Source organism: Lissotriton vulgaris, chromosome 5, assembly GCF_964263255.1.
Source record: "Lissotriton vulgaris chromosome 5, aLisVul1.2, whole genome shotgun sequence".
NCBI lineage: Eukaryota > Metazoa > Chordata > Amphibia > Caudata > Salamandridae > Lissotriton > Lissotriton vulgaris.
The window spans coordinates 749937657-749963499 of NC_141693.1; the positions used below are offsets into that span (position 1 = coordinate 749937657).

The following is a 25843-nucleotide window of genomic DNA, read 5'->3' on the forward strand; positions in this document are numbered from 1 at the left end:
CACTGGCGACAGTAAGAGGTTATGCCAAGGAAAGCAAGAACATCACGTTGTGTACAAGGGACAGACATGTTAGTTATTACAGATATTCGCTCTGGAGTCAATCGTCTCCCCGCTTTCGACAGAAAATGGTCTGAGTAGGGCCGCCTGAAGGAGTGCCATGATCTCTGGTAACAGATTCGTCACAAATCTATTTACGAACAATCGTATCCCCCCATCTGTGGATAAATCCTGCCCACTAGAATCTATAAATGTTTTCTCAAATTTGGTGAAGAAATCCGAGACACTCTCATCCTTTTTTTGTTAACAGGCAGCTAACTTATCCCAATCTATTTTCTTAGGTGGCAGGAGGGTTTGCATGTATGCAATTATTTTATCTGGTACAGCTAAAATTTCATCTTGTGGTTTTTCCCCAGGCTTCCGTTCCGTATCCCAATTTTTTAATTGAACCCACGCTCCACCTAACTCGGGAATATGATCCGTATCATGTATCTGTCTCCAGATATCGACCGGCATCAAGAGGCCAAAGAATAACTCGATACCGGGTATAGTCATGATCGCATAGTTGGCAGCTTCGCCCAATTCTTTGTGATAAGCAGTGGGATTCTTACGAGGGTCGGGGAGCTGAGCTTTTAATGTAAGGACCTTGCTTAGTTTCCAAGGGGTATAAACCCATTGTTCCTGAAGCCTTGCGTCCGCCCTAGGTCTAGTTACATTCCCCCCGGCATCCCTAAGTTCAGGTAATTCTGGAAAGAAAGAGGATGTACTTCTCTCATAGGATTCTGTGTTCCCCAATCGGCACATCTCCGATGCATTCGCTCTCGTCACTGCAAGAGAGTTGCCACATTCTGATATACTTCATTGGCCTGCAGGTGGAATTTGTGGGCTCTGTCTCTTGTATCTTTTAAAATTTGTGGGGCTAATCCCTCCTCAAAACACTGTTCCCATAGCGAAATCAAACGAATCGCCATATTTTCTAAAGCTAGTTGTTGCGCAACAGGCTGGTAATCTTTCATGGTGCTCCAAATATCCTCCATTGTGTAAATAGCATTCCGCATTCATTGGGACACCTGGTTTACTATAGTTTTCCGTTCTTCCATACCCAGCGAAGATCTGGTATAAACCTGTGGGTCACTCAGATCCGACCCCAAACGTTTAGGGGTTGGGTCCAGGGTAGCCAAAGCTCGAGGATCTATAATGCTTTGAGCCGGAGGGAAGAGAGGTATTGCACTTGATGCAGACGGAACAACGGAATCCAGTTGTAATGAAACCAGGGGTGAAGTAGATGGTCGGAGCGAAGGAGGGGGAAGAAGCGCACTCCGTACAGACCCGTCTAGAGGGGCTGTAGCCATTGCTCCTACACGATCCCGTGTGGGAGGCGCTGGCGGAAGCGGAGGCGCAGGCGGAGGAGCCGGCGCGGGCGCAGGTGCAGGCCCTTGGTGATTCAAACGGGCCAATGGCACCGCTGGGTATAAACCCTGTGGGGCATAAGGAGGAGGCGGACGAGCTTCTAACAACCCGTCTAATTCATCGCCAGTATCGGGTCGAGCCACATAACTTTTGTCTGTTTCTAAACGAAACTGCCTATCAATTTGGGCAATATTCTCCTCTATTTTTCCTTTGTCATAAGCTATAGCCTTTTGAGTTATAGTCTGTCTAGATTTAATCCTTCCCAATTTTTCTTCCCTTATTCGCCGTTGTTTAGCCTCCTTCAACCATAGGTTCAAGGAGTCAAACATGGACTGGCGACTTTTCTTCATAAACATCTTATTCTGTAAATACGTTATCTTGTTTTCATCAAATGACCCTGTTAGGGGCCATTGAAATTCAGCATTTTCTCTTGTATATCTGTGCCATAATGTATTAAATAAAATTGGTGTAAGACCATGCTTAACATACATATCATAACTGGGGCTTCCCTCGGGAGGGGCAGGCTGTCTTTCTTCCAGCCGAGCATCTCTCCTACAGCAGCATCCAAAACATATTTTACTAAAACAAGGCATGACAATAATATCACAAGTTTTATAAATTTTCAATCGTTCCTTTCATACGGGCGCGCCCTCTTCACCATTCACTCTCTTATACTCTTCCTTTTTGTTCTTATACAAAATGCCGCAAAAACTGCGTCAGGGGTTCAGAAATGAGCTCTATACAAAATCAAATACAAATCACATGTCTTTTAATACGAACGAAGCCTGTCGACTCCCGTTCGGGGATTCAAATTCAAAAGAATTCCAGACCAATCCAAAATTCAACCACAGATAAGCCACTCGGTAGGAAGACCACAAACCCACTTCTTAGATATCCCCTGGTCGTGTTCTGGTTGGGCCGGTGTTTCGGGGCACAGAGCTCCAGAACCCTAGCTTACCCAGCTGCTCTCAGGACTTCTCCTGAGTGAGTTTGGCCGAGCGAGGACCCCGTGCTCCGCAAGGCACCAAGTGCAATTTGCGAAATCGGACAAATCCCAAAAGGTGTCTGCTCGTGCAGCCCCTGCGCCGCAACGCCAGACCCTTTTCCTGATTCCCTCGTGGTCCGGCATCCCCGGCCACCAACAAAAAAGGTACAATTTCCAAATGGACACTTCCAACATGTATCCGTTTCCAATCTTAATCAAAAGATTCACTCACCTGGTGCACTCAGGCCGATCCCGACTTCTCCACTGCCGATTTCTAGACAGACCGACACAGTCTGTGTTTCTCTCGGGTTAAGCCCGTAGGACTCCGGCGTAGGGTCTTCAGCAGCCGGGGAGGGATACTGGGTTAGAGGGCGGACTCTCCACTAACGGGGTCTTTAAATAAATACTTCTTGTCCACCCACTCAGCCAGAACTCCTCCCTGTCCCTTCTGCTCCTGATTACAGGAGGGGACGACCCTAACGCGGAGTCGCCAACTGAAGGATCCAAATTTCTTAAGACCGGACTATACTTACCAATAGTCCAAGGAATATATCTATAATCACAGAATAATAAGGCAGTCGGCAATGGAGAAGGTCGAATCGTTTATTGAATCAAAATATAAGCCCTGACAGGGGAGCCTCGGTCTACACGACCCATGGAGGTGCGCAGAGGAGACAAACGAAACACACATGATACAAAGTATATATACGTTTTACATATTCTGGGTAACACCCAAAAAGGAAGAACACAAGTTGTCCGTTAGTCAACAGAAAAACCCATTTAAGGTTTGTACCATTTGTCAGTGGCTCAGCTAAAAGCTATTCCAAGGGTAGGTCAGAAAGGTGCCCTTCTTGTCTATCATAGACCCGGGGAGTACAGAAACGGGCCCTGCTAGAATGTGCGCATCCCACAAGAAGAGTAAGTGTGACCTTGGGTTTCCCTGAGCCATGTTCGAGAGAGAGGAGAAGCGGACTGAGCAATATAGCCTGGTTTCGTATCCTGCGCTATACCATGTAACTTCTGGGACATAGTACATGAATTAAATGAGACTAGACAAGATGGCCCTGACTGTATCAATAGGTCTGAAGGACCTTCATAACCTACCATTAAGTTCATGTACAATATTCGTTTCTTCACGTTTATGAATACGTATATGTGGTTATATGGTGCATAGTGGGACAATCATGATTATATATAATTTTATATCTCAACACTCCAGGGAAGGCATGGCTTGGCAGTTCGGGCTGGACTGTTCCAATGAGGCACAGGGTCAGACTGATTTGCATATGGCCATGTCTGAACTGGGGTGGCAGAGTGGGATAAAGAACGGTGATGGATTAAAACCAGATCTGTTGACTGGGTGTGAGTGTTTGATTGGTTCAGATGCTCCGTCCATCACCACCCCCTTTTGTACCGCTTTGTTCGCCATAAGTTGGCAGGGTATGCTCAGACGTGAGTCTCTTGCTCACTTTGCCACTGGATTCAAGCAAGCCGGGCTGAAGACGGCTGAACTGCCAGAAAACGGTCCTCGGAAGTTTTTTTCCGGTCCAGGGAAGGCATGGCTTCGCAGTTCGGGCTGGACTTTTCCCATGAGGCACAGGGTCAGACTGATTTGCATATTGCCATGTCTGGACTGGGGTGGCAGAGTGGGCTAAAGAACGGTGATGGATTAAAACCAGATCTGTTGACTGGGTGTGAGTGTTTGATTGGTTCAGAATCTCCGTCCATCACCACCCCCTTTTGTACCGCTTTGTTCGCCATAAGTTGGCAGGGTATGCTCAGACGTGAGTCCCTTGCTCGCTTTGCCACTGGATTCAAGCAAGCTGGACTGAAGATGGCTGAAATGCCAGAAACCTGTCCTCGGAAGCTTGTTTCCGGTCCAGGGAAGGTATGGCTTGTCAGTTCGGGCTGGACTGTTCCCATGAGGCACAGGGTCAGACTGATTTGCATATGGCCATGTCTGAACTGGGGTGGCAGAGTGGGCTAAAGAACGGTGATGGATTAAACCCAGATCTGTTGACTGGGTGTGAGTGTTTGATTGGTTCAGATACTCCGTCCATTACCACCCCCGTTTGTCCTGCAGGATTAGTATCTGGTCAGCAACATGGCTTCATTCAGGGTAGGGATACTACGGCTCATGTCAACACCACAGTTGTGGCTTTTGATCTAGCCAGGAAATCAGCAAGGCATATTGGGATGGTCTTGCTGGATGCCGAAAAGGCATTTGACCGTGTGGTTTGGGGCTACCTGTGGGCGATTGGATGGAAGATATAGCAAATGGATACAAGCTCAGTATAGTCAACCACAGTCCAAACTGCACTATGCTAACCTGCAATCATCTCCCTTCTCAATACCCTGAGGCACTAGACAGGGGTGTCCTCTTTCCTCGCTGTTATTTGCTTTATACAATAAAGAAAATTCTGAAGAAAAAAAAGAAAAATGAGACAAGCAGGTGTAAGAGGTGCAGTCCATGTGATGCTAATGATATTCATATGTTTTGGACTGCCCAGCTTTGTGACCCTTCTGGCAAGATGTGGGTAAGGTACTGTCAACTGTGCTAACTTCTGACATCCAGGTGAGCCCCATCTTGCTTCTTTTTGGCACTGAATGTAGCAAAATGGAGGGAAATGAGGTTAATGCCACATGATGTTGCTGTCTAGGAAGGAAATCTGTAGGAAGTGGTCACAAGCGGACCCTCCGTGGATAACTCCCAGAGCGGTTAAACGTGTGTATGCTTTGATGGAGGCAGCGCATGCAAGCAGATATAGCAAGTTTTGGGTACCCTTTGAGAGATGGTTAAATGTTAGGGAACCAGCTAATATGGTCCAATGATTATACCTGGCTCCAATGAAATATAAATTTGGTATGAGAGCATTTGCCATGAGTAAGTGGACTATTAACTGTAGATGTAGCTCCGAGATAGAACTCGAGTGGGATGTCCAAGGCGCTTTTGGTACTGGTGGGACTCTCTGGGAGATATGAGGGGAGTAAAAAAAAAAGTGATAATTCTAATAGAAACACAGCTTCTGAGCACGCACAGATCTACGATAGGGAAAGTTGCTTAATTAACACATCAGACGCCTTTGAAACGTAATAAATTGTGATAGGAATGTATTTGAAGCGGATTAGCAATGGGTGTTGTACCACCTGTCAGTGCAAACGAAGGAAATTGGCACTGGGGAAATCCCTGCCCAGGTCTTCACGTTTGTGAAGTCTCAACTCCCCTTTACAAAAAAAAAAATGCTCATCTGACCCACCTGTCACCTCAGCAATTGGGCACTGGCGGCGGCTGTATGTCGCCCATCAGTGCCAACAAAGCCATCCTGGAACAGTACACAGGGCACGACATTTACTTTGTCCTGGTCGCGGTGGCGAGCAACATCCGGGTCTTTTGCTTCCTGGTCATACAGAGGCACCCTGTACACCGTCCGACGCCCGAATGTTCCTGCTCTGTGCCTGTTTGATCAGGGTTTCTGATAACGTTTTTAGATGACGCAGCCGCAGACTATTTAAACCCGGGCAGCCTCGTGGTATAGCACAGGTTGTCTTCACCAGTAACCAGCGAACTTGCTGTTGGCGCCGTCGACCCAGGGCCTGCCAGAGACTGTCTCAAGATGAAGGCTGCCTTCTTATTGGCCGTGATCACAGGCTGCCGTGAGTACTGCAGGCGGTCAGGGCTGTGGGGAGGCTGCATTAGAGTTGTCAGAAAATACGCACCAACAGTATCAGCCTTAAGAACAGAGCTTGGCAGGATGTGACTGTTCAGAAGAAATACAGGGCTCTCCAGAGAAAGGCAGTGTTGCAGAAGGTTAGGCCTTTGTGAAGGAAACGAATGCCCACCTAGAGGACCCATGTGAAGTGTAATGCCTTCAGCTAGCCCTGATTGCGCAGCTAACCACACTTGACTGCAACAACAAAAAAACAACACCGGCACAGTGGTTGCTGTTGATTAATTAGCCTGTACTGACAGAAAATGAAATGACGCACATGGCAGTGTCACTTGGTGGCCAGGGACCCTGCACCTCCTGCGATGGTCACTAGGCTCTGCGGACTCTCGAGCGGTGACCATTGATTTATCCTTATAGTCGTTTTTGAGCTGCCTCTTAGGAGCTTGAAAGCAGAATCCAGGTTTATACCGCCACCGACATTACTAAACTCTGCACAGGGCACCCTCAGCCAGAGATCTAATGGCCTGTTCATGTCCCTCTGGTATTTCTCAAAGACCACAATGCAGTTAGCTTAGGGTGCATTACGAGTTATTTCCCCTGGAATGAGGAGTAGCATGTGCACCCGATAATAATGGGGTCCATTTTCTCATGTTTCCCCCTTTCGGGGAAAATAATAGCCTCAAAGCTGCAAATACTCCCCAGCTGGGCGGAGCAAGTGGTAAATGTTATGGGGCTTTTTTTGTCCCCTGGGGTAGAGTTTGGCATGCAGTGGATGGAGGAACGGATGATTGTTTCTTCAGCACCCCATCCAGCCCACCCATGCTGAAAGATGCAGTACGACGGCGGTGGGCACAACAGCTGCCGGCAGCCCTGGGCCATCAGGACTGGACTCCTCGTGAAGTATAACAATGAACCAGTTGTGACGCTCATGGGCTCACATGATGTAAGATGTCTGCAGAAAGTCCACCTCCAGCACTGGCCATGGACCATGATGCTGACACTCCACGATCACGTTGGCCTGAGAGGCGCAGAACAAATCCGAACCGTGATAGGATGAGAGTGAACCAGGCACTCAAACCCTAAAGTGTGTTATTTAAAAATTACTAAGGCACTTATGCTAGAGAGGTGAAAAGTTCACTTTTCTTCCTTACTTTTGCTCCTCTTGTATTTTTAGACTGCATTTGCATAATCATTTAATTTGTCCTAATTGTTTCTCTGACTGCACATTGAGTCCTTCTGTGTCTGATGATCAGTTGTGTTATAATGTACAAGGTCTCAAGCTTTAAGTCTACGCCCTTTGTAGATAGACTTTTCGTGGCCAACCAACCCTGGAAAACCAGGGAGGCTGAAGGGACCTTACTTTCCATCCCAGAACACGTATCCATATTAAGCAGGCTCACGCTTGATATTCTTGATATTGCTCAGTGGTTACAACCATTGCTAGGAGCTAGAGAAACATAACTCCCTAGCAAGTGACACAAATAAGGAATACATGGGGTTTGTGGGCTAGCTTACTGTATGTTTGGTGCATTACATGCATACCCACTACTGATCTAACCCCCCCACAAACGTTTTGCCTTCATTTACACCTGGTAATCAGTCACAATTAGAGTCCTCATCACACCCCCCCATTTCCACCTAAAGTAAAGAGTACACTTGGGTGCATTCCACCTCTTTATCTACCTCCCACATCAGTAGATTCCTCTAAAATAGGTATGGGGAGGGGTATTTACAAAGCTTCCTAAGATCATAGGTCACGTCCTGCACTAAAATCTGGTGAATGCAATGTGGATGAATTGAATGAAAAAAAAGGCCATATCTCTTTTTTAATGGGATCAGAGAGCCATTCTTTTGAACAGTGTATAGGAGTGTGAAGAACATGTGAACTTCCAGATGAGGATCCTTCCCTAGTCGGCAGGAACAGATGCTTTAAGAAATCCTAAACCATAGGGGAAAAACCAGCACAAATGATTGTCCAAGTTAGAGGCTTCTCCTCCTTTTATTTCCTAGCACGATGAGAGTATCATGCTTGATGGTGTGATTTTCTTGTTGAAACTGTGAGTGGTCCGTCAATGAATTCTAATATCTTAACCCTCCTGAATCATGCGCATCAGGATCACTGACAAAATATTGGAAACAAAAATTTTAGGTGGGCAGAAAATCGTGTCAAAAATATCAAGGATCAAAATATCGGGAAGGTAAGTGAAAAGAGGTAAGTATAGCGTTGCTATTCTTAACTCCACATCTACATACCTTGAAAAAAAAAATATATATATATATATATATATATCTGTGAGCAAGGGCATCCACCCGAAACGCGTCAGACCGTTATTCTGTGACAACAAATAAACATCTTGCCTGAAATCTATGGGACTCGCCGTGGTTTTCTGTTCGCCGATGTTGGAGGTGCCGAACCAGTATTCTTGAATATATATATATATTTTTATTTATATATATATATATATATATATTTATATATATATATATATATATATATATATATATATATATATATATATATATATATATATATATACATATAGCCCAACTAAAAGTTCGCCCTGAGGCAAGAAACACGCCGACAGCAGGATCATTGTTACTCCATATTTTTAACAGAAACCAGCAGGCACAGTCTGGTGTACATTCTTTAAAATCCTTACACATTTCTGAGCATCACTCGCTCCTTCATCAGAGGAATGCAGACAGAAATCAAGAAGCTGCTTATAAGGCCCTTTAAAACACATGCACCAATTAGCCCTGTGAACTTACAAGTGAGTATTCAGCATGCATACTGGTACCTGTAGTGCAATTCAAAGCGCAGTATTCCCCAAGTGGGTTTTAGTTTATCTGCTGCAGTTCAAAAGTCCATAAAAACACCCCAGTGGTCCAGCAGACTGGGAAGCAGGTTGTTCAATTCCTGCCCTGCTGTGCCCGTAGGGACTCGAACTCCAGTCCAGTCCTGGGCCCCACATTAGCAGATAACATAGTGGCATGCTCTCTGCGGCCAGGCTGGCGCAATATATCCCAATCTCTCTTTCTGTCAATCAGTCTCTCCCTTTCTGTCAGTCAGTCTCTCACAGTCTCTGTCAGTTTCTCACAGTCAGTCAGTCTTTCTCTTTCAGTCAGCCAGTCTCTCCCTATCAGTCAGTCTCTGTCTCTTTCTCTCTCAGTCAGTCTCTCTCTGTCAGTCTCTCTCTCTGTCAGTCAGTCTCTCTCTCTGTCAGAGTCTCAGTCTCTCTCTCTCTCTCAGTCTCTCTCTGTCAGTCAGTCTCTCTCTCAGTCATTCTCTCTGTCAGTCAGTCTCTCTCTCTGTCAGTCTCTCTCTCAGTCCATCTCTCTCAGTCAGTCTCTCTCCCTGTCAGTCCCTCTGTCTGTCAGTTCCTCTGTCCGTCAGTCTCTCTATCAGTCCCTCTCTCAGCCAGTCTCTCTATCTCTCTCTTTCTGTCAGTCTCTCTCAGTCAGTCAGTCTCTCTCTTTCTGTCAGTCAGTCTCTCTCTTTCTGTCAGTCAGTCTCTCACAATCTCTCTCTGTCAGTTTCTCTCAGTCAGTCAGTCTCTCTCTTTCAGTCAGCCAGTCTCTCTCTATCAGTCAGTCTCTCTCTCTTTCTCTCTTAGTCAGTCTCTCTCTCTGTCAGTCAGTCTCTCTCTCTGTCAGAGTCTCAGTCTCTCTCTCTCTCTCTGTCAGTCTCTCTCTATCAGTCAGTCTCTCTCTCAGGCTGTCTCTCTGTCAGTAAGTCTCTCTCTCTGTCAGTCAGTCACTCTCTCTGTCAGAGTCTCAGTCTCTCTGTCAGTCTCTCTGTCAGTCAGTCTATCTGTCAGTCAGTCTCTCTCTGTGAGTCTCTCGCTCTCAGTCAGTCTCTCTCTGTCAGTCAGTCTCTCTTTCTCTGTCAGTCTATCAGTCTCTCTCTCTCTGTCAGTCTCTGTCAGCTAGTCTCTCTCTCTCTCAGTCAGTCTCTCTCTCTCTCTTAGTCTCTCTCTCTGTCAGTCAGTCTCTCTCTCTCCCAGTCAGTCTCTCTCTCTCCCAGTCAGTCAGTCACTCTCAGTCAGCCATTCTCTCTCTACCTCAGTCAGTCAGTCTCTCTCTCTGTCAGTCAGTCTCTGTCAGTCAGCCAGTCTCTCTCTCTCTCTCAGTCAGTCTCTCTCTCTATTAGTCTCTCTCTCTGTCAGTCAGTCTCTCTCTCTTCCAGTCAGTCTCTGTCTCTCCCAGTCAGTCAGTCTCCCTCAGTCAGTCATTCTCAATCAATCAATCAATCAGGAGTTTGTTAAAGCGCGACTACTCACCCGTGAGGGTCTCAAGGCGCTAGGGGTGGGGGGCTAGGGGGGGGGTGCAGGTTCCATTCCATCAAGGAGGGGGTCTGTTGAAGAGCCAGGCTTTGAGGTTTCTTGCGAAGATGGGGAGCGATGTTGTCTGTCTGAGGTGGAGCGGAAGGGCGTTCCATGCTTTGGCCGCGAGGAAGGAGGAGGAGCGGCCTCCCGATCTGGTCTTTCTGGTGCGAGGGACCACGGCGTAGGAAAGCTGGGCTGATCGTAGGGTCCTTTGGGGTGCGTGGAATTTGAGTCGGCTGTTCAGGTATGCTGGTCCGGTGCCGTGGAGGGCCTTGTGTGCGTGGGTGAGCATCTTAAAGGTGATTCTCGCCTCGACGGGAGCCAGTGGAGTGTGCGCAGGTGCTGGGAGATGTGGCAGCGTTTTAGCAGGTTGAGGACCAGTCTTGCGGCGGCGTTCTGGATGTTCTGTAGCTTGCGGATGAGGTTTTTGTTTATTCCGGCGTAGAGTGCGTTGCCATAGTCGAGTCTGCTGGTGACCAGGGCGTGAGTAACTGTCTTTCGGTGTTCGAGGGGGATCCATTTGAAGGTCTTACGAAGGAGGCGGAGGGTGTGGAAGCAGGAAGATGAGACAGAGTTGATCTGGCGGTCCATTTTGAGCTCGGAGTCCAGGATGATTCCCAGGTTGCGTGCGTGGTCTGTGGAGGTTGGCGGGTTTCCGAGGGCGGTGGGCCACCAGGTGTCGCTCCAGGCGTCGGGGTTTGGGCCCATGATGAGTACTTCGGTTTTGTTGGTGTTTAGTTGTAGGCAGCTGTTTTTCATCCATTTGGCGACAGCTTCCATGCCTTCTCGAAAGTTGCGTCTGGAGGTGTTGGGCTCATTGGATAGGGAGAGGATGAGCTGGGTGTCGTCTGCGTATGACACGATGTTGAGTCCGTAGGTTCTGACGATAGGGGCAAGTGGAGCCATGTAGACGTTGAAGAGCGTCAGGCTGAGGGAGGAGCCCTGGGGGACTCCGCAGGTGGTAGGTGTGGGGTCCGAGAGGAAAGGGGGGAGTCTGACCCGCTGCGTCCTGCCGGAGAGGAAGGAGCAGATCCAGTCGAGGACCTTGTCCTGGATTCCTGCATCATAGAGTCTGCGTATTAGGGTGCGGTGGGAGACTGTGTCGAACACCGCTTATAGGTCGAGGAGGATGAGGGCTACTGTTTCTCCTTTGTCCAGTAAGGTGCGGATGTCGTCTGTTGCGGTGAGGAGGGCGGTTTCCGTACTGTGGTTTTTTCGGGAAGCCGGATTGGGAGGGGTCGAGGATGTTGTGTTCTTCAATGAATGTGGCGAGTTGGCTGTTGATGGCTTTCTCGATGACTTTCGCTGGGAACGGGAGCAGGGAGATGGGTCTGTAGTTTTTGAGGTCGGTGGGGTCCGCTGAGGGTTTCTTCAGGAGGGGGTTGACCTCAGCGTGTTTCCAGTCGTCGGGGAACGAGGAGGTCGCCAGGGAGCGGTTGATGGTGTGGCAGAGCATGGGTGCGATGGTGTTGGCGGCTCTGTTAAAGATGTGGTGGGGGCAGGGGTCCGTGGGGGCCCCTGAGTGGATTGACTTCATTGTCTTCAGTGTGTCTTCGGTGGTGAGGGCTGTTTAGTCATCAATCGCTGGTTTCCGGGTGACGGGGGTGGTTGGTGAGGGTTCAGTGTGTTGGTTGTCTTTGTCGAAGTTGTCGTAGATGCTCTTGATTTTGTGGTGGAAAAAGGTGCTGAGTTTGTCGCAGAGGTCTTGTGAGGGAGGGATGTCGGTAGACTCGCTGGTGGGTTGGGCGAACTCCTTGATGATGCTGAAGAGTTCCTTGCTGTTGTGTGCGTGGGTGGAGATTCTGTCTTCAATCGCTTTTTTCATTGTTTCTCTGATGAGTTGATGGTGGGCGTTGGTGGCGGCTCTGAAGTTGTTGTGGGCTTCTGTGGATTTGGTGTTTCTCCAGGTCTTTTCGAGACGGCGGCATGTGCGCCTGGACTCTCGAAGTTCGGTGGTAAACCATCTGGCTTTCTTGGCACAGGTATTGTTGTTTTTCTTGAGGGGGGCTATGGTGTTGGTGCTGTCCGAGATCCATCTATGCAGGGTTCGGGCTGCGGTGTTGGGGTCGTTGTTTTCTGCAATGGTTGGGGTGGAGTTGTTGAGTGAGGAGGTGAGCTGGTCATCGGTGATTTTGGTCCAGTTTCTTTGTGGGAGCAGGGGCTGGTGTTTGTGGATGGTGGGTGTTCTGAAGGTGAAGTGGATGCAACGATGGTCGGTCCATGGGAGTTCGGTGGTGTGGCTGAAGGTGATGGAGTTTCCTGTAGTGAAGAGGGGGTCGAGGGTGTGTCCTGCTGAGTGCGTGGGCTCGGTCACGATCTGGCGGAGTCCAATGTTGTGGAGGTTGTCCAGAAGGCATGTGGTGTTGGGGTCCAGTTGATTGTCGAGGTGGAAGTTGAGGTCTCCCAGCAGGGTGTAGTTGGTGGATGCGATGGCCTGCGGGGAGATAATGTCCGTGATGGAGTTGGCGAAGGGTCCGCGGGGTCCAGGGGGTCGGTAGATGAGGGTTCCTCGGAGGGCGGCGGTGGGGCTGGCCAGTATCTTGAAGTGAAGGTGTTCCATCAGTTTTGTGGACCCGTCAGGGAGTGTGCTCAGGCGGAGGCTGGATTTGTGGAGGATGGCGATTCCTCCTCCTGGGTGGGTAGGGCGGTCCTTCCTGGAGATCTTGTATCCTTGGGGCATGGCGATGGCGATGTCCGGTCCCGAGGTGGTGTTGGTCCAGGTTTCGGTGAAGAATGCTACATCTGGGGTGGTGCTGTCGAGGAGGTCCCAGATTTCGGTGGCGTGTTTGTGGAGGGATCGGATGTTGAGGAGGATGCATTGCAGGGTCTTCGGTTCGGTTGTGTTCTTGTGGACGGGTTGTGCTGGATCCGTGTTCTTGGCGGTGCTGCAGGTGTGCCGGCAGCGGTGACAGCTGAAGGGACCATGGGTGTCGACTGGTGATGCTAGCTTGCAGTTGTTGTTGCAGCCTGGGTTGAGTGTGTGGAGTGCTGCTGGGTCGTAGCGTTGGCGGGGCGGAGGTCCAGGGTTCCTGGTGCTGGTCGCGGACGGGCGCAGCCGTGCTTGCCTTTGACGTGCCTTCGGTGCACCAGCGGCGCGCCCGCAGCCCGTGGCCGCCATAAAGTAGGGGTCGGGGAGGGCTGGACAGCTGGGAGGGGAGCTGGATTGGGCCGGTCGCGCTGGGGGGGGGGGAGGGGCCACAGGGGCAGCAGCGGCGGGGAAAGGTAAAGGGAGGAAAGAAGGGATAAAGAAAAAAGGGAAAATAAGCAGAAATAAGGCACAAAAGAGCAGAGATGCAGAAAAGAGCAGAAAGGTGAAAGATAGAAAGGGTAGAAAAATGAGTGAAGGAGCAGAGGGAGAGAAAGGGAAAATGGGCAGAAAAAAAGGCACAAAAGAGCAGAGGTGCAGAAAGGTGAAAGATAGAAAGGGGAGAAAAACGAGTGAAACGAGTGAAGGAGCAAAGGGAGAGAAAGGGAAAATGGGCAGAAATAAGGCACAAAAGAGCAGAGGTGCAGAAAGGTGAAAGATAGAAAGGGGAGAAAAACGAGTGAAGGAGCAGAAAGAAAGAAAGGAGACAGAGGTCCACTGGACCACCAGGGATGAGGCGCAGGGAAACCTGCGGGTGGAGGAGGGCCTCAATCACCACAACTCAAGAGTGCAGGGGCAGGGGCACCTCACTTAATGGTGGAGCTGCAAGGGTAGGAGAGCAATTTCACTGACAATGAGTCAGTGGTCTTGCTCGCCTGTCCCCGCAGTGGCCGCCATTAAGTAGGGGTCGGGGAGGGCTGGACAGCTGGGAGGCGGGAGCGGGGAGGGGAGCTGGATTGGGCCGGTCGCACTGGGGAGGGGGGGCGTGGGGGCTGCAGCGGCGGGGAAAGGTAAAGGGAGGAAAGAAGGGATAAAGAAAAAAGGGAAAATGAGCAGAAATAAGGCACAAAAGAGCAGAAATGCAGAAAAGAGCAGAAAGGTGAAAGATAGAAAGGGTAGAAAAACGAGTGAAAACGAGTGAAAGAGCAGAGGCAGAGAAAGGGTAAATGGGCAGAAATAAGGCGCAAAAGAGCAGAGGTGCAGAAAGGTGAAAGATAGAAAGGGGAAAAAAACGAGTGAAGGAGCAGAAAGAAAGAAAGGAGACAGAGGAGCTGGATTGGGCCGGTCGCGCTGGGGGGGGGGGGGGGGCCACAGGGGCAGCAGCGGCGGGGAAAGGTAAAGGGAGGAAAGAAGGGATAAAGAAAAAAGGGAAAATAAGCAGAAATAAGGCACAAAAGAGCAGAGATGCAGAAAAGAGCAGAAAGGTGAAAGATAGAAAGGGTAGAAAAACGAGTGAAAACGAGTGAAAGAGCAGAGGGAGAGAAAGGGAAAATGGGCAGAAATAAGGCACAAAAGAGCAGAGGTGCAGAAAGGTGAAAGATAGAAAGGGGAGAAAAACAAGTGAAAACGAGTGAAGGAGCAGAGGGAGAGAAAGGGAAAATGGGCAGAAATAAGGCGCAAAAGAGCAGAGGTGCAGAAAGGTGAAAGATAGAAAGGGGAGAAAAACGAGTGAAGGAGCAGAAAGACAGAAAGGAGACAGAGGTCCACTGGACCACCAGGGATGAGGCGCAGGGAAACCTGCGGGTGGAGGAGGGCCTCGATCAACAACACTCAAGAGTGCAGGGGCAGGAGCACCTCACTTAATGGGGGAGCTGCGAGGGTGGGAGAGCAATTTCACTGACAATGAGTCAGTGGTCTCTCTCTCTACCTCAGTCAGTCAGTCTCTCTCTCTGTCAGTCAGTCTCTCCGTCAGTTTCTCTCTCAGTCAGTCTCTCTGTCAGTCAGTCTCTCTCACAGTCAATCAGTCTATCTTTCTGTCAGTCAGTCTCTGCCTCTCTCTCTCAGTCTTTCTCTCTGTCAGTCGGTATCTCTCTACCTCAGTCAGTCAGTCTCTATCAGTCAGTCAGTCTCTCTCGCTCTCTGTCAGCCAGTCTCACTCTCAATCAGTGTCTCTCTGTCAGTCAGTCAGTCAGTCAGTCAGTCAGTCACTCTCTCAGTCAGCCAGTCTCTCTCTCTCATTCAGTTTCTCAGTCAGTCAGTCTCTCGGTCAGTCAGTATTCAGTCTCTGAGTCAATCAGTCAGTCTCAACTCTCTCTCCATTCTCTCTCTCAACTCTGTCCACTCTATCCCTACTGTCTCTCTCTCCACTGTCTCTCCACTGTCTCTCTCCCCACTTTCTCTCTCTACTCTCTCTCCACTCTCTCATTATCTCTCTCTCTTCTCCACTCTCTCTCCATTGTCTCCCTCCACTGCCTCCCTCCACTCTCTCTCTCCTCTCTCTCCACTCTCTCTCCTCTCTCTCGCTCCACCCTCTCTCCCTTCTCTCTCTCTCGCTACTCTCTCTCCACTCTCTCTCTCTCTCTACTGTCTCTCTCCACTGTCACTCTCCATTCTGCCTCTACTCTCTCCACTTTCTCTCTCTCCACTCTCCACCCTCTCTCTCTCCACTGTCTCTCCACTGTCTCTCCACTCTCTCTCTCTCCACTCCCTCTCTCCACTCTCTCTCTCTCCACTCTCTCTCGCTCACTCTCTCCACGCTCTCTCCACTCTCTCTCCACTCTCTCTCTCTCTCCACTGTCTATCTCCACATTCTCAACTCTCTGTCTACTCTCTCTCTACTCTCTCTCCTCTCTCTCTCTCCACTGTCTCTCTCCACTCTCTCTCCACTCTCTCTCTCTCTCCACTCTCTCTCTCCAACTCTCCCTCACAAAGTAGTGTGCGTTCCATGGGCATCCGCAGAAATGTTTCCGGGGGGGCACATTTTTAACTTCATCACAACCCCCTTGCACCCTTCACCCCTCTGCCTTGTACCCTTCTCGCCCTCCCTCTTGCACCCTTCTCCCCCTCCCCCTTGCACCCTTCTCCCCCCCCTTGCACCCTTCTCCCCCTCCCCTTGTACCCTACTCCACCTCTGCCTTGCACCCTTTTCTACCTTGCACCCTTCTCCCTTCTGCCTTGCACCCTTCTCCCCTCTGCCTTGCACCCTTCTTCCCTCTGCCTTGCACCCTTCTCCCCTCTGCCTTGCACCCTTCTCCCCTCTGCCTTGCACCATTCTCCCCTCCCCCTTGCATCCTTCTCCACCTCCGCCTTGCACCCTTTTCTACCTTGCACCATTCTTCCCTCTGCCTTGCACCATTCTCCCCTCTGCCTTGCACCCTTCTCCTCTCTGCCTTGTACCCTACTCCACCTCCGCCTTGCACCCTTCTCTACCTTGCACCATTCTACCCTCTGCCTTGCTCTAATCTCCCCTCCCCCTTGCACCCTTCTCCCCCTCCCCTTCTACTCTACTCCACCTCCACCTTGCACCCTTTTCTACCTTGCACCATTATCCCCTCTGCCTTGCACCATTCTCCCCTCCGCCTTGTACCCTTCTCCCCTCTGCCTTGCACCCTTGCACCCTTCTCCCCTCTTCCATGCACCCTACTCCACCTCCGCCTTGCACCCTTTTCTACCTTGTACCATTCTCACCTCTGCCTTGCACCATTCTCCCCTCCCCCTCCCCCTTGCACCCTTCACCCCCTCCGCCTTGCACCCTTTTCTACCTTGCACCATTCTCCCCTCCCTTGTACCATTCTGCCCTCTGCCTTTGCACCCTCTCCCCTCTGCCTTGCACCCTTCTCCCCTCTGCCTTGCACCCTTCTCCTCTCTGACTTGCACCCTTCTCTGCCATGTACCCTTCTCCCCTCTGCCTTGCAACCTTCTCCCCTCTGCCCTGCATCCTTCTCCTCTCTGCCTTGCACCCTTCTCCTCTCCACCTTGCACCCTTCTATTCTCTGCCTTGCACTTTTCTCCCCTCTGCCTTGCAATCTTCGCCCCCTTCGCCTTGAACCCTTCTCCACCTTGCACCCTTCTCCTCTCTGCCTTGCATCCTTCTCCCCCTCCGCCTTGCACCCTTCTCGGCCCCACCTTTCCCCCCCTGTGGACGCCCATGTGGTGCTTCTAACAAGAGTGCTTACCTGAGGGCACCATTTTGCTGCCTCATCCCTTCTCATATGAGCTTTGCCCTGGAGAATGCGCTCTCTGGGGGGCTCCACTCCCACCCTTGTCAGGGTCCCAAGCAGTGCTCTGTGCTGTCTCCTGCTCTTGCTATCTGTGGCTAGGGCCTTACCTCATCCTTGTCCCCATCTCTTCTCTTCTCTTGTGGGGTGGGCTTTGCTCATGGAGAGGAGAGAGTGTGGGCCGGGCTCTGTGCTGCCTCAGAGAAGCAGTAGAGACTGCTGTCTCCGGGCCACAACCCCCAACCCCACCCCCACCCCCACCCACCATATATTTAACGGAAACCAGCAGGCACAATCCAGTGTACATTCGTTAAAATCCTTACGCGTTTCAGAGAATCACTCGCTCCTTCATCAGAGGAAATGCAGACAGAAACCAAGAAGCTGCTTATCAGGCCCTTTAAAACACATGTGCCAATCAGCCCAGTGAACTTACAGGTGAGTATTCAAAACGGCATGCTGGTACCTGTAGTGCAATTCAAAGCACAGTATTCCCCAAGTGGGTTTGATTTATCTGCTGCAGTTCAAAAGTCCATAAAACAAGAAGCTGCTTATCATAAGCAGCTTCTTGGCTTCTGTCTGCATTCGACTGTTGGTACAGTTGTTGCAACCTCAGCGGCACGGGGGCAGCTGGGTGCAGAGAGAGTTAGGCCCAATGTTAGCCTATGGGAGGCAGGGGGCCTTTGGTTGGTGGCTGCTGGCAATCAGGCCACGCTGCTGTGGGATCTGGGCTCCTGGTCACTTGCTCAGGGCAAATGGGGAAGTAGATTAGGACAGAGGTTGCACTCCCAGGGGCACTCGGGTGGCTGGGTGCAGGGTGCTTTTGAGCCGTCGGGCACTCAATGTTATTCAATGGGAAAGCTGGAAGTTGAGCAAAGGCTGCAGGTTGCAGCCTGGGGGACGGAGATTCTTCAGGTGCGACCACAACTTCGAGAGGTAAGTTGAGATTTGGAGGATAGGTAGACACCCAGGAGTTGGGCACAGGAAGCCGTGGGGTGCCGGGTGCAGGTGAAATCTTACCCTCAGCTCGTCGTGGTTGGAGGGTCCCTTGTTGTGAGGCTGCAGGCGTCGTCTGGGTCGTCGAGAAGGATCCTTGGGGACTTGATTTGTGGTCACAATCACCGGGGGGATGTCCTTGTGGTCTTTGTCCACTCAGGCACAGGCCGGGCTCGGCAGGTGCAGAGTGTGCTGGATTCGCAGTTCCTGGCTGGCACCAGGGGTGTTGCTTGTTTTAGCAAAACCACTGCTTGTGGGAGTCCCAGGGCCTCATTTATGAAGGCCTTGCGCCACCGGTGCGTCACTTTTTCCCATTTTAAAAGTGACGCACCGGTGGCGCAAGGCCTTCATAAATAAGGCCCCCAGTGTTTAGATGAGCAAGGCAAGTAGGTCCTCCGGGGTTTTTGAGGTTGCTGTCCAAAAGAGACGCCGGGGTTTAGCAGGAGCAGGTTCAAGGATCAACAGGCCGGTAGGGATGGGGCCAAGTCAGTTGGTGTTGTCCTCTTGTTAGCAGCTGCAAAGCCGGTCTTCTTCTTCTTGGTCTTCTTTCTTGTTTCAGAATCAGGAACGGAGGAAGGAAGGTTCAGGTTGGCCCTAAATACTAAATTTAGGGGTGTTAAAGGTAGGGAAAGGACAGGGACCAATGGGTCCCTGTCCTGGGGTGAGGACACCCCCTATCCAGCTCCTCTCCTGTGGGAGGGGGCAGGAGACTATCTCTGATTATGCAGGGCTCCCCATCCTCAAGATGGCGGGAGCCCAGAGTTGTGCTTCACCTTGCCTCTCCGACCTGAGGGGTGGGGTTGGCAGAGGCTGGCACACCCCCTTTCCTCACCTAGGGTTTCCCGCCTGTCTTCCCGCCAGAGTGGGGGTCAGAACCGGTGGGGGCCAGTTGCTGAGTACAGCAATTGGCCTGCGGAAGCTCACAAAAATCGGCATACATATATATCGTCAAGGTACATATATGTGGAGGTATATATAGTAAAACATTTCTTAACTATAGAAACTTACCTTCACAATATTTTTGTCCTCAATATTCTTGGCACAATATTTTGTCCCACAGTATTTTTGTTTCCAATATTCTGTCTAAATATTGCTCATCAATATTGCTTCTGGTTCCAGCCCACATAACCTCTGTCACTGTTAGTGAGGCAATTCCTCCCTGATGCCATTTTTTCACACTGGGATCGTTCCTCACAATAAAAGCAATGCTGTGTTTCACACATTCCAACATAAATATGTGTGGAGGCTGTAAATATTTTCACCCGTTGATGACACTGCCTCATCGTTGGTGTTGAAAGTCACCTTCTTGTTTGCTAATATCCCCCACACAATACAAAAGTCAACACAAGTAGAAATAAAAAAGCCACACTCCTCTTTACATGCTAATACTTCTCTAACAGTATTTCAGTGCAGAACTACCCTTCCAGTGTAGGGAAAGAAATAGCTGCACCTACTTCATTTTAAAGTAACTAGACTCAATATTAAGTTTCATTCCTAGAGAACAACATAATCAATTTATCAAACTACTCAAAATTGCTGATTCCCCCTTCACAACCATTCTCACATCAACACTACAATATAGCAGCACTAGCATCACAAAGCAGAGTCTCGTGTAAAATATTTAGCCTGCTACTAACACACCAGAGGCAAATTTCAAATGTCCTAGAGGACTCTGAACTTTCATCAACTCAGCAGTTCCACAATCTGTGTACGAATAACTGTAACTTTCTTTCGTGGGGCCTTTTCCTCCATTTTCCTAAATCCAATTCAGTGCCCAAAAATGTAAACCTGGTTGTCACCACCTTTGCCTTCTCACTTTTCAAAGGCATGCCTTATTCTTCCATAAGCCCAGAAATGTTCACCCTTGTCTTCCCACACACAGCTCCCCCTCCTTTTTCTGAAATAAACAACATTCTCATGCTTATCCTCTCTCATTTCTTTTCCTTTTCCGATTGGCCTCTCTCCTCTGAAGTTACTGCTCACCTCCTTCTCAACCTCATGCATAAGGAAACCACATCACCACTTGTGTATGTGCTGACAGACTGTCGCTCTCTGCTCTGACGTCCAAACCCTGGCACAGGCATGTCTCATGAATGCTCATAACACACCTATGTAGGAAAGTGGATTTCTGTTGCAGTAACCCCCCACTTTTTGCTTGATAACTGATGCACTATTCCTTGGTGTGCCCTAGGTCCCTGCCAATCAGGTACCCAAGGCCTGTGTTCCTTCCCTAAAACTGTATTGAAACCTAAACCCAATTGGCATCTCTGCCACAGGTAAGCCCCTGGTAAGTGTTACCCTTGGTACCCAGGGCACTGTGACCAGAGAAGACCCCTCGTGGCTGCAGCTCTTATTGTACCACCCTTAGGGGCCCTGTACTCTGACACACACACACACTGCCTTGGCAGGCTGAGTGTCTTGGTGCAGAACTAAACAGAGAGTCGACATGGCACACATCCCTGTGTGCCATGCCCACAAACACTGCCCTGGCATACCTCAGTCACCCCTCTAGCTGGGTGCACTACGCCAGTGGTGTGGGCACATGTGCATGAGCCCTGTGCCCCTACAGTACCCAGGGCAATTCCTGGGCACTGTAAGTGCAGTGATGCCATTAAGCGTATATCGTGCTGGGAGGTTGTCATTACTAACTCCTCATCACCATAATGGCTACACTGAAGACTGAGAAGCACATTAAACCCACACTGATGCCAGTGTGGGATTTAATGTAAAATGCACTACAGAGGGCATCTTAAAGATGCCCCCTGAAACCTAACCAACTCCCAGTGTACAGACTGCGTGGCTACAGAGGCTGCCACCACCAGACATGTTTCTGGACCCCTGGGTCGAGAGCTTGCCACTCTAGGGGGACTGAAACAATGCACACCCTGGGACGAGGTGCCAAGCCTCCTCCCCCAGGATGGACTGGGGAAGCTTCAAAGGCATGCCGCCTTTAGTGAGCTTCCTCAGGCCAATTGCTGTACTCAGCAACTGGTCCCCACCAGTTCTGACCCCAACTCTGGCGGGAAGATAGGCGGGAAACCCTAGGTGAGGAAAGGGGGTGTGCCAGCCTCTGCCAACCGCACCCCTCAGGTGGGAGAGGTGAGGTGAAGCACAACTCTGGGCTCCTGCCATCTTGAGGATGGCGAGCCCTGCCCAATCAGAGATAGGCTCCTGCCCCCCTCCCACAGGAGAGGAGCAGGATAGGGGGTGTCCTCACTCCAGGACAGGGGCCCTTTGGTCCCTGTCCTTTCCCTACCTTTAACGCCACTACATTTAGTATTTAGGGCCAACCTGAACCTTCCTTCCTCAGTTCCTGATTCTGAAACAAGAAAGAAGACCAAGAAGAAGAAGACCTGCTGTGCAGCTGCTAACAAGAGGACGACACCAACTGACTTGGCCCCAGCCCTACCTGCATGTTGATCCTTGAACCTGCTCCTGCTAAACCCCGGCGTCTCTTTTGGACAGCAACCTCGAAAACCCCGGAGGACCTGCCTGCCATGCTCATCTAAAGATTGGGCTGGGACTCCCACAAGCAATGGTTCTGCTCAAACAAGCAACACCCCTGATGCCAGCCAGGAACCGCAAATCCAGCACCCTCTGCACCTGCCGAGCCCGGCCTGTGCCTGAGTGGACAAAGACCACAAGGACGTCCCCCCGGCGATTGTGACCACGAATCCAGTGCCCAAGGACCCTCCTCAATGACCCAGACAACGCCTGCAGCCTCACAACAAGGTTCTCCTCCAACCGCGACCAGCTGAGGGTAAGATTTCCCAACGTCATAAGACACCCCTGCACCCGGCGTCCCAGGGCCCCCTGTGCCCAACTCCTGGGTGTCTACCTATCCTCCAAGATCCCAACTTACCTCTCGAAGTGGTGGTCTCACCTGAAGAATTTCTGTTCCCGAGCCCGCAGCCTTTGTTCAACTTCCAACTTTCCCATTGAATAACATTGAGTGCCCGACGGCTCAAAAGCACCCTGCACCAGCCGCCCGAGTGCCCCTTGGAGTGCAACCTCTGTCCTAATCTACTTCCCCATTTGCCCTGAGCAAGTGACCAGGAGCCCAGCTCCCACAGCCGCGTGGCCTGTTTGTCATCATTCTTCAACTAAAGGCCCCCTGCCTCCTATAGGCTAACATTGGGTCTAACTCTCTCTGCACCCGGCTGCCCCCGTGCCGCTGAGGGTGCAACAACTATTCATACCTGACCCTGAGAGACCCCTGAGTCTATGCCCAGAACCGTAACTCTGCCAGTCAAGTACTTTCCCAAAGGCCGATAACTCACTTTTCTTCCATAGGGTACCCTTGACTGGTTTCACTTGGAAATTCTTCTAGGAGTTTTGAAACTTTAAAATATTCATCTAAAGCCAGCCAAATCACGAAAACAAAAATACTCACCTTTTAACAGGAGAGATTCCAGTGCTGGATCTTGGTGCCCAGCACTGACCTTGAAAAGTAATTATAACTGTACTTGCCGGTAACTTGAATTTCCTTCCATAGGATAACATTGCCTGGTTTTTGCTGAAAAAGTTTTTAAGTGTCGATTTTTGAAACTTACTAATATTGGTTAAAAATCGCCTGTATGACTTAAACTCATTCTTTCAATTGTTTACAGGAGATGCACCAGTGCCGGATCCAGGATCCAACATTGAGTAAGAAAAAGTAACAATAACACTACTTACCTGCTAAGTGAATTTTCTCCCATAGGATAACATTGGTGATTCTATGTGAAAAAGTTTCTGTCAACTTTTAAAATACAATAATATTCCTTAAAAATCACAACTGTAACCAAAACGCTTTAACTCAACTGTTTACAGGAGATGTCCCAGGCCTGAATCTAGGATCCAGTCCTGTGGTTAGAAAAGTAATCCATAAAGTAACTAATTGCATTGAACTAGAAATTCCCATTGAGCTCAATGTCACATTGTGTTGGAAATTGTGTTGCCTAATACAACAACAGTAACTATTGTACTCAAAAGTCTATTGCCTATTTGAAAAGTATTTAACTAAAGTACCTCATTCTAAGAAAGTATATTTCTAATACCTATTGTTGGTTCTAAAATAAAACAACTATATATTTTTTATAGACACCATTGACCTAGAGTTCAGTTCTTGAGTGTGTGAGACCATTTGCTGACTGAGTGTGTACAACAAATGCTTTACACTGTCCTCTGATACTGCCTTACTGCTCGACCAAGCTACCACTTTAGAGAGTAAGGTTATATCTAACTTTAGCCTCTGCCAAACCTCTGGGGACTGTGGACTTTGTGCATGCTGTACCTTACTTTGGTCCAGTATATACAGAGCCACTTTCCAACAACCTAGATTTTGCTTGTGACTGTTGTTACTCCTTGCCACTACTCTTCTCGAAGCCACTTGCTCCTTCTCAAAAGGTTTTCCACGTTGCTGCACTAACCAGCTGAGTCTAAGCCGGTCTTGTCATTTTCTCATGACGGACGAGAGGTACAGGATATTTACTTATCACTGCATCGAAAGTCTGTACGTAGTGGCGTCCATCCAGTAAGAACCTCCGGCCTGCCTACTTTCTTGAATTCCTACAGAGAGTTAGCAGATAGGCAATCAAGATTATACTATCTTTACAGTCGGAGATATTTTTTCTGATAAGAATCGTCATATTCTAACTTCTCAAGGTTGTTCTACATATATATTATTCTCATCTGTTTTTCACCCAGTGGAGTAGAGATTCCAGTCCCAAATGAGTTTTAACACCTCATAAGAAACATATAAGTTTGAACTAGTCGTTCTTGTTTTCATTTTTTGCTCTCCTTCGTACGACTTGAGTTATATTCAACAGAGCTTTATAGTTGACATGCTATCTGTGTCTTTCCTGATGAAGGCGCTTGGGTCGCCAAAACATGCGTAGACATGACACGATCCATCCATGATCAAAGACATTGCAAGGTCTCTCAACTTGGATGCGTTACTTTATAACTTTTCTGGACTTTTTTTATATAATATTAATGTTTGATAAATATCTAGACATTTATGGTTCATATTGTCATAATTTCACCTGAAAATGTTTTTCTAATTTGATTAATTCTGTAATATTATTCTTATATAAACCAAATTGTCGAAATGATATACATGAAATGATTTTTTGATTACAGTTGTTTATTGAGAGACATTTGTCTTCTTTTTCTCTGTGTTTTTAACTTTTGCCATGTAACAGTACAGGCAGGATGATTCATAGATTTTTAGACAATGTGTAATAATAAAATTCATTTTAACATCATTTCTATGTGATCACTTAGCCTTTTTAGCATCATGTTGCAATTATGTCACATAATGCAAATTAGAACAATAATTGCTTAGGGGTTTGTTATTTACAATTGTATTTTCTCTGCCTTCAGAATAGTTATAAGTAGCAGGGGGTCCTTATATATGCGTCCTCTCTTCATTTAGCCAGGCCAGAGGTCTCCCTCTGCAGAATCTTTTACCTTTTTTGTATCCTTGAACTCTTCAACACCTCCTCTCTCGGCCCCAATCCACACTGAAGATCTCCCTCTATTGACCCTCGATATCCCTCCAGGCTCATCCTCTGCCAACCCCACTGTGTCTTCCAAGCAAGAGATCATCATAAGTAGGCCCCACTTCCAGACATATTGTCTAAAGTTCTGACCGTGTAAACCCTTTTCCATTTACACAGGTCCAAGCACTGCCTCTCAGACCCTCCCCAGCCAACCTCGTCCCAACAGACAACACTACCATCATCTAAAATGGTAATCTGTATCTGCAGACTCACCTGCGTCCGCTCAGGCCGAGCTCTCCCCCTACAAGTCCATCTCCTCCCATACACGTCTGAATTGTCTCTCAAATTCACCTTGGTCTGAGCTGTGCATTTGCAGATGGCACCCAGGGGCGTAACAAACGCCCCCGCAGTGCGGGGGGGCTCACTCTCTACAGTTAATGAAGGGGGCCCCCAGGGGACCCCGGCCCCCTCAGCTCTTCGGAGGGCTGTGAGAGAGGCCTGCGCTGAAGCAAGCCTCTCTCCCTCTGCATCTGAAGCAGGTGCAGCCTGCTCGGAGCCCTTCGCCCCCTCCCTCTGACTGAAGAGAAACAAAGTATCAATATACATTGTTTCACTTCAGTCAGAGCCAGAGGCAGTCCCGGAAAGAGGACTGGGGCCCCAGAGACAGCAGTCTCCACTGCTCCTCTGAGGCAGCACAGAGCCCGGCCCCCACTCTCTCCTCTCGATAAGCAAAGCCCACCCCACAAAAGAAGAGACACGGACACAGATGGGGTGGGGGCCCCACCCCACAAGAGAAGAGAAGAGACAGGGACAAGGATGGGGTGGGGGCCCCACCCCACAAGAGAAGAGAAGAGACAGGGACAAGGATGGGGTGGGTGCCCCATCCCACAAGAGAAGAGACAGTGACAGGCCCCCACCCGAGAAGAGACAGGGACAAGGATGGGGTGGGGGCCCCAC

At 49.5% G+C, this 25843-nt stretch overlaps 1 protein-coding gene across 1 annotated transcript in view; it reads left to right on the forward strand.

Moving 5' to 3' along the window:
* The first annotated feature begins 5992 nt into the window (after nucleotides 1-5992).
* Nucleotides 5993-25843, forward strand: part of LOC147711497 (basic phospholipase A2-like) — a 213224-nt gene continuing 193373 nt past the window's right edge. The window contains exon 1 of the mRNA XM_086920193.1: nucleotides 5993-6046. Within this exon, the coding sequence (XP_086776319.1) occupies nucleotides 6007-6046 (40 nt within the window). The 5' untranslated portion in view covers nucleotides 5993-6006. The remainder of the gene's footprint in view (nucleotides 6047-25843) is intronic.